Source organism: Gekko japonicus, unplaced genomic scaffold, assembly GCF_001447785.1.
Source record: "Gekko japonicus isolate JY-2015 unplaced genomic scaffold, Gekko_japonicus_V1.1 scaffold360, whole genome shotgun sequence".
NCBI lineage: Eukaryota > Metazoa > Chordata > Lepidosauria > Squamata > Gekkonidae > Gekko > Gekko japonicus.
Genome location: NW_015172015.1, coordinates 655,280 through 668,562, shown reverse-complemented (window position 1 = coordinate 668,562; position 13,283 = coordinate 655,280). Strand labels below are relative to the sequence as shown.

The 13,283-nt window shown below is 43.2% G+C and overlaps 1 protein-coding gene across 1 annotated transcript in view; it reads left to right on the top strand.

Annotated features, from left to right (window-relative positions):
* Positions 1-13,283, top strand: part of CCDC57 (coiled-coil domain containing 57) — an 83,758-nt gene that overhangs the window by 57,276 nt on the left and 13,199 nt on the right. Inside the window, exons 15-17 of the mRNA XM_015420350.1 lie at positions 2,314-2,542; positions 3,226-3,368; positions 5,325-5,547. Of these exons, the coding sequence (XP_015275836.1) occupies positions 2,314-2,542; positions 3,226-3,368; positions 5,325-5,547 (595 nt within the window). The remainder of the gene's footprint in view (positions 1-2,313; positions 2,543-3,225; positions 3,369-5,324; positions 5,548-13,283) is intronic.

Below are 13,283 nucleotides of genomic sequence, written 5' to 3'. Positions count from 1 at the left end.
AGTAACAGTTTATTATCCTGTTTTTCTTGATGCTTTTCCACTTTAATGACCTTCTTCTTAACTTTCTGTATTTCTTCTGATGATGCCAGACATTTCTTTGCAATGTCATCCACCTTGTCAGCTGTCTCTGTCATTTTTCTCTGTTGGACACTGTAGGCACTTTCCATACTGTCCAATTCTGGTTGATTTTTTACAGTTCCTCCAGCAGATGGCGCGCAAGATCACCTTCTTGTTGACTGACAGCAGTTCCAGCAGGGGAAGGGCTTGGACAGGAAGTCCCTCCTGTCTTCTTTGTCTGCTTCTCCAGCAGTTTTCTCTGCCCCGCCATGTTTCGCTTTTGTTTATACTTTAAAAGTTCATGTTATGCCGCTCGGGGATGCCTCCCTCTTCGTCGCTTTCCTCTCCCTCCCAAAAGGTAATGCGCTTTTACTAATTTTCGCTTCGACCCCCTCTTTCCTTTTAAAAAGTCTCTTTCTCGGGTGGGGGGGGAATCCTCCCTCCCTCCTTTCCGGCTCTCGGGGGAACGAAGCACGCTTATGCCGCCGCTTCAAATTTAATCACCAACTTACAGTTCATCGCTTTTCTCATTCCTTCTGGTTTAACTTTAGCGCTCCATCACTCCGCTGTTCCGGTGGCGTTGCTAGTCCCCATTCGGGGCACGTCGCAGCCGGGGCCGTTTGGGGCAGAGGGAGAGCCTCAATTCCCGACCTTCTGGCCGGCAAGAGGCTTCTTCCCTAAGCGCCCCCTGGTTCGGAGGCTTTTCACTAAGGCTCCTTAGGATCTCCGCTTACGCGGGACCCCCCCTAACTGCGCGTGGGCGATCCGGCTCCAGGAGCGTCCTGAGAACCGGTCGCCATTTTCCCCGCCGTGGCCGGAAGTCCTGACACCCCACTTTCTAACCTGAGCCAGAGACCCACAAACCCAGACCAAGGAAGACACTCCTGGTTCTGAACCACAGAGCTAGCAAAAGTCCTGAAAAAGGGTCTCCATTTTCAGGTGGCATAAAAGGCAGCCCTCAGAGGAAAAAACCTCCAGTCTTTTGGACATGAGATTTTGGGTGTAGATTCCAACCACTTCTTTTGGAATTTTTGCTTGCACTGGTGAAGAGAGATGCCCAGAAAGAAAGGAATCACATCCTTCTCATCAGATGGAGCTGGTAAAGAGCATTGGTAGGCATTGCTGCACCATAGACAGATCTATAAGCAGTCCAGTGTTGCAAGCCCATATGACCAGGGAGGTGGAATTTCATCAGTGATGGAAGTCTTTTTCTCCTATATTGCTGTAGTGGGCGTGGCCAACTCTGAAGTCAGCCAGAACTCCGTTCCTGTGTGTTCCTGCCCCAAAATAGCCCTACTAGTAAGAGAGTAAACAGGAGGTAATCTCAGTCCATCCAACAATAGTATTTGAAAAGGTTATACAAACCAAGAGCATCCTTTCTTTAGTGTTCTTTTTTCTACTTTGTGAGGTGCAGCTCAGTTCAGTCACGGATTATAACCTTGATATAAGGAAGAGAATCCTGGTGGGAAATTACAGAGAATCAGGTTAGAGAGAAAAATGTAACTAGGTAAAGAATTGGTTTTAAGCTTTCATTTGAGTTCGCCTTTGAGTAATGTTTGCATAAGAATTAATTTATCCCTCAATTAAAAATACCCATCCCAGTATCCTCTTTTTTATCACCTACTAAATTTACTCTCTTTTTATTTGAAACTCTCCTGGCTACTGAGGTTTCTTCTGAACTCTGTGCATGCTCTGAATTGCACAGCTACCCTTGAAGCAAAAAAGGATTAGTCTTTGCCTGGAGTTTCCTCTGTTCTTAATTTATGTAGTGCCAGCCAGAGCCCTGCTCCTTCGGTGAAACTCAGTGCCTGTTCCCTGTTTTGGACGGAGCAGAATCTGGGTATGGCAGTATACCAATACCCCATTTTCTCTCCCCTCATTTGGGGGACCTCCTGCATCCCTCCCCCCACTTGTCACAACTGGGGGCACAGAGACCTCTCCTCAAGATCACTACAATTCCTGCAATGGCAACTCACTTTTTCAAGTCCCTTTTCTTCCCCTCTCACAGCATCCTTATGTGCTGTACTTCTGCTTTGGGGATGACTAGATTAGTAGAAATTTAGTGTATGTAATTCTCCTCTCCTGCATTTTATCTTTACAATAACCCTGTGAGGTAGACTAGGCTGAGAGTGTGACTGGCCTAAAGTCAATCAGTGATTTCTTGGCATAGTGGTGATTTGAGTCTGGGTCTCCCTAGTTCTAGAACTATGAAATACATACCGTATCAAACATAGTGTTATACTTTTATTCTTCTAGAATGCAATGACCAGGAAACTTCAGGATGACTCTGTACATCTCAAGCAACGGTTCTTTGGCAAGGGGGCAAGTGATGAGCCCCACCAATATACAGGAAACTATGCACAAGCGATGCAAGGGAAACTGAAGGAAGCAGCGAGAAAAATCTCCAATCTGAGCAAAGAAAAGCAACAGCTACTAGAGATGGTAAACAGACTGAGAGCTGAACTTGGAGCAGTATCAAAGGAAGGTAAACTTACTGGGCAGAAGGATTTTGATTCTAATAGGAGGAGAAAACACGGGGTGTGTGTGTGGAGAAAGCCTCTCAAGATGAAGAGACCTCTAGGAGACTGAAGTGTTGGCTCTAGGCTCCTTGCTGAGATTAAGGGGTCCCCAGTTTTAATTTGAGAATGAAGTTCTAGTGACTAAGAACACAATTCCTCCAAACATTGAAGATGGTGGGATAAAACATGAACAAAGTATTTGTCCTTGCTCTTGGCTTATGGAAACCTTTAGCACTGGCGCTGTGAGGTCAAGATGGTAACTGAATGTTGCATAACAGCAAAAAGGTCTTTTATGTACTTACAAAGAATTTATAAGGCTTCCTGAAATAAGCATTTGTTGGGTTTCCCCCATCCTGGAAACAAGAAACAATGTAGAATGGCATTATTGTATAACAAACTTGAGGCCAAAATAGATGCCTTGTAAGAGAAGTTCATTTTAGAGTTTATGTTCTCTGACTCAGCTTCTTTGCATAGAGTAGCTAAGTAAAGGTTATTGCTTGCAAAAGGTATTCTGGGAGCAATTCCTACACCCTAAGATCTAGCTGTACTGTGTAATTAGTTTTGAGCAGTCATGGGTAGTAGGCAGAATTTTATCTTGAATTAAATATAAATACAAAATGCCAGCATATTTATTTTCTCATCTGTGTAGGATCTCAAGATTCCAAGAGCTCAAAGCAGACTCAAGGCCATATTTTCCTTGGTGCCCTCCATCCAAAGGAACTATCCAGGGAGACTAAGCATCGCCTTTTAGCTTTAGAAGATCTGCAGTACCAGCTTTCAACACAGATTCAGGTGGGGTAGCCTTGTTGGTCTGAAGCAGCAGAACAAAGTCTGAATCTAGTGACACCTTTAAGACCAACAAAGTTTTATTCAAGGTATAAGCTTTCATGTGCATGCAAACTTTGGCAATGTATCTGAAGCTCATCTGATATACACTGTATCTGAAGAAGTGTGCATGGATGTGAAAGCTTATACCTTGAGTAAAACTTTGTTAGTCTTAAAGTGTCACTGGACTCAAATTTTGTTCCGCTTACTACATGGGTAATGAAGTATTTCTATGCATGAGTATATTTTAGAACAGTATACAGTCATGTGCTTTCTGTATGTCCAGAGTTGCTGGAGTATTGCCACTATGTCTGACACTGAGGACAGATGCCTGAGAATGCCAGATTCTCTCTGCTGGTCACGGAGACATTATGTGCAAGCTGTACACAAGCCAGTCTGTGGTCTGGATAGTGGAAAGGAACATGCACTTGGCATGCTCTCCTTTCACTTTGCCCATCTTACACTAATCAGTCCACAGTAAAATAGCATTGGTTATGTACGGCTCAGTGTTGCTCCAGTGTGGAGATTGTTCCTGTACCTCCTTTTTTGTCTCTTATGTTAGAATCAAGATAGCTTGATATACTGGAGGAGAGCAGTGAGGGTTTAGTATGAAGGACACAGAATGTTGAAAGAGGTGGGAATACTTTTATCCTAGATAAAGAAGGGTTGGGGGATATAATTCCTATGAGTGATATTTGCTATCATATTTGATGCTAATTCTGTGGAAAAGAGAAAGAAGTATTCACAGCTGGGAGGACTGAGAAGGCTCAGGGAAATGAACACCGTCATTTGACTAGAACTTAATGGTAATAAAGAAAAGAATGAATGGATGCTCAAGTTGATTTTTATTATCACACATATTGTTACCAAAAGAAAAAAAGAAGCCAAAGTGGTAGCTGAAGGGAAGAAATTATAGGTGAATGTGGCCCAAGAATGGTAGCATTTGAGGCATTTATTTGAATTAAGACTAGGACTTTTGGAATTTATGTCAAGCACTAGATTAGGTCAGTATTGTCTAAGACTGGCAGTGGCTCTCCAGGGTATCAGGCAGAGATCTTTGAGATGACCTACTACATAATTGTTTTTAGCTGCAGATGCTAGGGATTGAACGTGGGACCTTCTGCATTTTAAGTAGATGTTCTACTACTGAGCCACAGTCCCGCCGCTAGATTAAGGGAATTTATGACGCCATAAATAATACTAGGCTATGTTAGTTGCGTGTGTTTAGACTCACTGAACTTAAGCAGGAATAACTGGATAGGAGTATTGCAGTCTCTCAGAGTAATGTGTTGATTAGGGCAGGGGTAGGAGGTTTATATAATTTGTCCTATTTCTTAATTTAATTTTTTAAAAAATCTTAGTTTTAGTATGTATGTGTATATATTTCCAGAAAACAAAGAGATAATTTTGTAATAAATGAAACATATTTGTTTTAACGAACTGTTTTTCATGGCAGGAGTTACTGCATGCTCAACAAAAACATAGCTCAGGAAAATGTCTTGTATATCCTTAGCTGCTTTCTCTGTAACAAAATCCTCAGCATGTTTGCTTATGAGTAAGTTCCAGTTCAGTATGATTTATTCCTTAGTGAGTGTGTTTAGAATTAAACTAGGGTTACTTAATAATACAGTGTAACTTCCATTATATCTGTTGTATAAAATTTACATTTCCAGTGCAGTTTTACTCTTCATGCCACTGTTATAAATTAGAAATGTTAAGTGGTCATTTCCTAATCACTTTTCACCTTCAGTTTCTTCCACTATTTTTTTTACTTGCCATGGCAAAGTATCTTAGGGGTTCTGTATCATGTTACACACAAAGGTGCACATACTAGAGCTGGGCCTGTTCCTAGCTTACGATACCTCTCCAGCCCATTGATGCAAAATGTTGGGTAGAACTGAGGACATGCTCTCATTTTTACAGGTTCAGTCAGAATCATTTGTTAGAAATGATACCGTGGGACTTCAAAAGAATGACATCTTAGTACCCCTTCAGGATCAACAGCTTAAAAAAGAAAGTCCCAGCCAATCCCAGCAAGACCACTTGTCATCACCTGGTACACATAGTTCCCTACAGGATGTTTGGCAGATTCTTGAGATGGGATCAAATCCTTCCATTCTCAGCCCACAGAGCAACAATGACAAAGGTAAATATGATATGGAAAGATTTTTTTTAAGAGGTGCGTTTTAATTTTGGTATCAGGATCAGACAGTATAGCAGTTTCACTACATACTACTTTCGGTATGCTTTGAAATGCCTTTCCTTCTTGTGACGTCTCTTCCATGGGGACCTGAAGCAGCTTTCATCCTTCTCCCCTCTACCATTTTATCCTCACAGCAACCCTGTGAGGTAGGTTAGGTGGAGATTATGTGACTGGTCCAAGGTCACTCAGTGAACGACCAGGGCAGAGTGGGGATTTGAACTTCAGTCTCCCAGACCCTAGTCCAGCACTCTAACCACTACACAACACTGGCATCTGAGTCTATTTTCCCTCTTCGTAAGATCCTTTGCTAAAAATGTATGCCCAAAACAAGCTTCCCTTTATTCCTCAGGGACAGAGTAGATTAATGAACTAACCATTTTTCTCTCCAGTGTTAGATTAAAAATTTACCTCTCTTTTTAACTTTGTCCCTGCAGACACTTCTGTTTTGTAATATGAATCCACCAGACAATTTAATAATCTCTTGGACTCTGATACATTTGTTAATATTTGCTAAGGGCTTTGAAAATAAAAAGTGTTATTACGGTGTCCTTTTATTGGCAAGTGGTTGGCAGCACTGATGTACACTGACGCATGCATGAGATGTATGAGATTGCAGGTATGCTGCTAGCAATGGTTTGTCACATCTTTAGAATTTGTTCATGATCTCAGGCATAACAGACATATTACAGGTCAAGAACCTATTGATAAAGCAAGAATTGTGTTTGCACATGTGGATGTCACAGCAGCTTTCCTAATGTTTCATGCTCTTGACTGGCAGCTTTACAAGGACACAGGTTTCCTAATCCAGGACTGGAAACTTCCACCCCCAAAATAGGACCTCAGGCTGTCAATGTTGCAGATGTCCAAAGTCCAGTAGAACAAAAATTGCTGCTTTTTATAGTGAAGATATAGTAAAGATATTCTATTTTGTCTGAGACGTACAGATTGATTATGAGAAAAGTTACCTGGGGAGCTTTTCATTAATCACACTCTGGAGCCTAAAGATGTTAAATTTCCAACAATCTTGAAACCATTGGGGGGGGGGGGAATTGTTTTCCTTGGTATTTTTCTGGGTGGGGGGAGATTATATGCAGTACTTACATTCTTATCTAGCCTAAACTTATTATTACTGCTTTAACAACATAAAATGCATAATTTATAACTTGGTTAGCATATGTATGAAATTTTAATGTGTAAATGCCTTAGTTTTCTACAGTCAAAATTGTGAATATACCCAGTTATGCAGAGAGAGACATATAAGTTGCTCTCTCTATTGCTCCCTTACCATATATATCTTGGATTTGCCATGTGAAAGATAGTGGGGCAAAGATGAGAATAGAAAGCACAAATAGTGTAGTAAAGAAAAATAAGTATTATTTGGACAGAAACAGTCTCATACAGTCATAGTTCAGTCATATGCTCACATACCTGGATATCAAGATCATTTTAGAACACAGAAAACATTTAACTCTTCAGTAGTTTGTTATATACACAGAGCTTTTTTATAGAAAAAGCCCAGCAGGAACTCACCCAATAGCAGAAACTTATTAGCATATTAGGCCACACCCCATGGCAGCACAGCTCATTAGCCTATTAGGCCACACCCCCATGCCTTCCCTTGGCTTGCCTGGGCACCCTGCGGCTGTGGGAAGCCCGGGCAAGCCCGCCCTTGAAGGGAAGGGAAGGCAGTTTAAACTGCCTTCCCTTGGCTTGCCCAGGCCCCCCCTGGCCTGCCCGCCTTAGAGTCGCCGGGGGGGTCGCTCTCCAGGCCTTCCCTCTGTAACCACACACGCAGAGGTTTTGGCTGTAGTGGGCGTGGCCAACTCTGAAGCCAGCCGGAACTCCGTTCCTGTGTGTTCCTGCCCCAAAATAGCCCTGTATATACATACACTTTATATCTAATTCTGATTGTGCTGATCAACAAATCTACATAATGGGGTATGTATGGATAGGATTTTTGAAAAGTAAAAGGGGGCAGACATAGGAGAAGCCGACCGATAGTGGCAGTGACCAGGAGGTGGAAAAAGCTGGGTGCTCAGGAAGGCACTTGGCAGCAGCTCTGGGAGGAGGAGGAGGAGGAGAAGGCTGTTGCCACCACCACTGGGAGGGTGGCCATTGAAAGGGGTAAAGAAGCTGGGCAATGGCCAGGGGAAAATGGGTAGCTGCAGCCAAGGGAAGCACCACAGTGCCACCATTACAGTGTGGGTGGTCAGGCAGATGGAGAAAGCAGTGGCAAGACTAGTGAGGAAATTAAGAAAGGAGGAAACACTGTTGATGACTGGAGAGTGGCAGCAGGGCACACTTTCCACTCCAAACTTCCCCACCCTCCTGCTACTGCCAGCTAGATGATCTTCCATCTGAACTTGGAGAAGAAAGGTTAGCTGACTCCAGATCATCTGACTAGCAGTGGCTGGGGGCGGGGGGGGTGAGGTTTGGAGAAGAAACCATGTCTGGTGCCCTTTCTGCTTCATCTGACACTGCCACCACCAGCCATCTGATTGGGGGCTGGAGGAAAAAGCATATACTGCAAGCTTTCTGTTCCAAGCCCAGCCTGGCTGGGGGTGGGGACTTATCACAACAGTGAACACAGGGTCTAGTAGGGATGGGGAGAATGGGATGTCCCCACCCCACCCCTGAACCCCTGCTTGTGGTATAATAATCGTGGACAAAATTACTCATGTTTAAACAATAGACAGATCTTTGAGATTATGTTGTATGTGATTACAAGAGACTCAGGAATTATCAGGGGTCATTTCCTGTGGGAGCGCACAGGAGCAGAGCTCCGGCAGTAAGGAGCCCAGGGGACAGGCACATGCAACAAGCCCCGCCCCCTCACGCAGGTAAATTTCCGGGCCCCCCCCCCCCCCGCCTTCAGGTACAGATCTGCATGTTCTGCGAGGACAGATCTGCATGTTCCCCCCCAAATAGCTAGCAATCCAAAACAGTCCAGTGGAGCCTGAGCGGTGGGTGTTGCCTACACTTCCAGTGATGTCAGGGGGTGTGGCATATGCAAATAAGTTATGCTAATAAGTTATGGTAATGAGCTCCTGCACCTCTTTCTCTATGAAATGACCCCTGGGAATTATTGTTATCTAATGCTGTAGATTGTCCTTCATGAAGATCTTCATGGTACACATACTGAACACGTAAAAACCTTGTCTTAAAGTTTTTCTCCCATTCCAAATGAGAAAATATTGCCAGTTTTTCCAACTGAAAAGAACTGAAAAATTCCTTGGGGAAAAATATATTTCCCGCCAGATTTTGTTTCCCCACCAAACCTTAACATCACTAGTTAATCCCTCCTTCCAAGTGTTTGGTTATATCCTTTGATATATCAAATTGATGGGTGCAGTTTGAGACCGTGAGCTGCATACTTTTTAGTGTTTTATAAATGAAAATAGGAATAATCTTGCACACTATTATGTCCTTATTCTCATGCCAAGGATGGCTGAGTACCCATCACATAGCTGAAGGCTCTTTTCTACCTGCAGTATGTATATTCATATACCTTGCAATAACTGAAAAGTAAGGAGGGAGTTTGTTCTTCAGTGAGGACAAATAAATAGAATTAGATGTTAGCAATAGATGGATATCACCAGCTGCAGCATGTGAAAATTTTAAAAGGCACCCCCAAAAATGTTCCCAAAAGCAAAAAGAGGGACAAAGCAGGACAGTGATTTACCAGGAACAGAAATGCAAAACCATACAGACATGATTATGAGCATATGAAAGTGTTGCATGTCTTATGTATTGTGGCACTTGCAGGGGAAAAGATTCAAATGTTGGATTCTGTAGATGTTTTGCTAGTGGAGGAGGGCCTTCTCCTGTCTCCCAGCAGTCCCCTGTGACTGTGTGGGGGACTGGGAGAGGGACCAGCACAGATAAGAAACCAAAGTGGGTTGGGAAGTTGTGGTGAGGAGAGAGTGTTGCTGCTGCTTCTCTTCCTAGATGGATGATGTGCAATAAGGACTACATTATTTCAAGACTTAAAGGTGCTTATTTCATTAGTGTTTTTAGTTCTAAAGAGAAAAAAAGAACTTCATGGTGATATGGGATATTGTGGCCTTGCGTTTCAGAGGGCTTATAAAGGCCAACATAAAAACAGTAGTACAGTTCTGGTTTTTCAGAACATAACCATACCAGACTTCTGTCTTTGCATTGTGTCACACTGTGGAAGCATGCTTCAGAAGTGTCTTTTAAGCGACTGCTGATTTGGAAGCCTTACATTTCTGAAATGCACTATGTGCTGATTTCTAAATTCCAAACGTCATGAAACTAAAAACCACTGGGATTTATGCATCATAATCTCTGATCAGCATTCAGAGTGTTCTGTTGAAAGCCCCCCTTTAAGCTGCTTGATTAATTAAGACAGGGGTCCCTAACATGGTTCCTGTGTGGGCACCATGATGCCTGTGCTGACACCTCGCCTGGTGCCTGCCAAGTGGTTTTAGAAAGCAGGACGGGTCAGGGGGGTGTAGCCCAGCAGGGCTTTTAATTGACCACTGAAGATCTGATTGGTTGTGCAGATTAAAATAACATTGTGTCAGTGGCAGCTCTTTCCCAGTGCATTTTTCATTACCCCTTGAGCTTCCTCTCTGCTTGTATGTGTGTCTGCCTCCTCCATTGCCCTTTTTGTGGTTGTGCCCAGCACCCCGTGTCAGAATTCAAAAGGTGCCCAGAAGCTCAAAAAGGTTGTGGGGATCCCTGAATTAAGAATGTATAAACTGTGGTAATTAATAATATTTATAATTTTGCATGCCATTGGCTTTATAACTAATAAATAGTAGCATTATTAGAAGAGTTTATTATAATCTATACATTACAGGTTAGTTCTTGATCACTAACAAGGGTAGAAATTCTTCCTGAACTTTAGTATGGTGATCTGTAAAACTTGGAAGCAAAATCCATTTACCAAGGTTGCTTCCAGAGTGACTATTCTCCAAGTAGCTTTCATTGCCATTGTGAATGCAGAGGCATTCACAGTGGTAACAGAACAACCACACAGCAGTTTTTGCGACACTCTCCTTGCCTCAGCCCTCTCCCAGTTTCCAGTTCCCCGCACAATCAGAGGCATTTTCTTTTAAAATAGCCAGGTAACATATTGCTATAGTATTATTATAACATCATGATCTATCCACAAGCTTCTCTGAATTCCCAGTTTTCATTTTTAAAAATGTCTCTCACTTTTCTGTTGGAGAGATTAATCTTTTCCTTTATATCTCCACAGTGAAAAAGGCTGGTGATGTACCTCTTTAAAAAGCTGGGAATTCAGAGGAATGTGTAGAATGAACATTATCATTTTATAGTAACATGTCAGTTGCTAATTATATAACTAAAAAAGCCATCTAGTGGTGGTGGGAAATGGCAGCTATGGGGAGAAGCAAGAAGTATAGGTAGACCGGAAAAAAATGTGCACTTTCCCATCTACATGGCATAAAAATATACTTTGACTGCAATCTTTGTAAAAAAATAATACTAACCCAGGTTTGGAAAAGGATGCAGCAACGTGGATGAAAATGGATGATCAGGGACAATGTGGTGTGGATGTTCAAACAAACATATAAAAAACTGCTCAATGTGCATGTTGAACCAGAGCAAAACCTTTTTATGGAAGCAACTTGAGTTCCTCCAAAAAATATTTTTGATTTTTCTTCATTTTCTTTTTTGCCAAAAATGAAAACGCTTTGACGGCTTCTAGATTCTTATATACAAGTTCAGTGAGAAAACAGAGATTCATTTCAGTCACTACATCCTGTGCCTGAGTTTTGCAAGTTAATGACACAGCATGTGAGGAAGTATTCTCTGTGGTTTGTCCTGGAGCTATCACCCATCAACTTCACTGCATTCCACTAAATTCTACTGTTATGGCATATTTTCCAGCTCTACAAAATCTTTTTTGAGATACAAAATCTTTCAAGGCAAGAGACATGCAGAGGTGGTTTGCCATTGCCTACTTCTGCATAGCGACCCTGGAGTTTCTTGGTGGTCTCCCATCCAAATACTAACCAGGTTCGGCCCTGTTTATTTTTCAAGATCTGACAAGATCAGGCTAGGCTGGGCCATCTAGGTCAGGGTGCCAACAACATGGTAATAATAATTTCTCATAGGGGTAGTGTTGGGTAATATTCTCTGTATTGCAGAGTTTGTAGACTTGGCAGTAATCCCACATAGCTACAGAAGAGACACCCCCACCCCTCCATTTTATCAACCAGAGCACATTCAGCTATGTGCAGAAGAGTAGGATCTGGAACCAAGATGTTTCAAATCTAAAGGAACAAGAAAACTTTCAGACTGTGAAATCTAATGTGCTGAAAGGGCAAGAGCTAGGAAGTTTAGATATCACATTTACACTGTTATAATTATTTGCTAGAGTACAAGGCTCAAAACTAATAGTTCTAATTTCTGAGAAGTCATGACAAACTGGTGTTTGCCACTTTGGGGTCTAGGCTTGCCAAGTCACCCCGGGGGCAGGGAAACCCCACCCCAGAGGCCCATTACCCGCCGCCGGCGGATCAGGCCCCGGAGGGAACCCCACCCCCAAAGCACGTGACGTGCCTGGCATCAGCACGTCACCCAGAAGTGACGCAGCCACGCCGGGCGCACCAGGGGCGGGGCCGCGGTCATCCGAGGGAAAACTTTGTGTTTTTCCCTCGGATGACCATGGCCCCGCCCCCAGCACGCCTGACGTGGCCACATCACTTCTGGGTGACGTGGGTGCGGTGCGCGTGCTCCCACTCCCGGAACGGCTAGTTTGACCAGGGATCCTGGAGGGTTTTTGTCATCGTCTGGGCATGGAACAGCAATCACTGCGGGTGTGGAAGGGGAGGTATTGTGAATTTCCTGCATTGTGCATGGGGCTGGACTAGATAACCCTGGAGGCCTCGTCCAACTCTATAATTCTATGGTGTGATTCTAAAAGTACCAAAAAGCAAATATGGGGTCAGACCTACTGGACCATTTCCATGGAGGGCAAAATTCTAACCTCCTTCATCTTGTTGAAGCCCAAATTGCCCCCTGAAATGTCATTACTTTGGGTTCTCTGTTCCCCAGAAAGAGCACTTTGGTGGAATCACATTTTGGGCTGGAGTGAGGAAGTGAGAAAGCTACACTCCATGAGTGGAAATCCATCCATAAAAATGCTCGAGTGTTTCCAAGTCATAGTAACTACATATTTTTTAAAGGAGTGAATTATTACTTAGATGTATTATATTTAATTATATAGATGATTGAAAGATAATGTCATAGATGCAAAAATAATTTTGCATTATATGTAAACAATTACAGTAGACTCATAGAATCATAGAGTTGGAAGGGACCTCCAGGGTCATCTAGTCCAACCCCCTGCACAATGCAGGAAATTCACAAATACCTCCCCCTCCACACCCCCAGTGACCCATGTTCCATGCCCAGAAGATGACAAAACACCTCCAGGATCACTGGCCAAACTGGCCTGGAGAAAAATTGCTCCCTGACTCCAAAGTGGCCATCAGCATTTCTCTGGGTGTGTAAGAAAGGGCCACAAGAACTAAGCACTGAGGCAACCCTTCCTGCCCTTCCTCTCATGATCTGCCTAAGTTCACAGAATCTGCATTGCTGTCAGATGGCCATCTAGCATCTGTCTGAAAACGTCCAAAGGAGAGACAGCACCTCCCGAGGAAGCCTGTTCCACCGAGGAACCG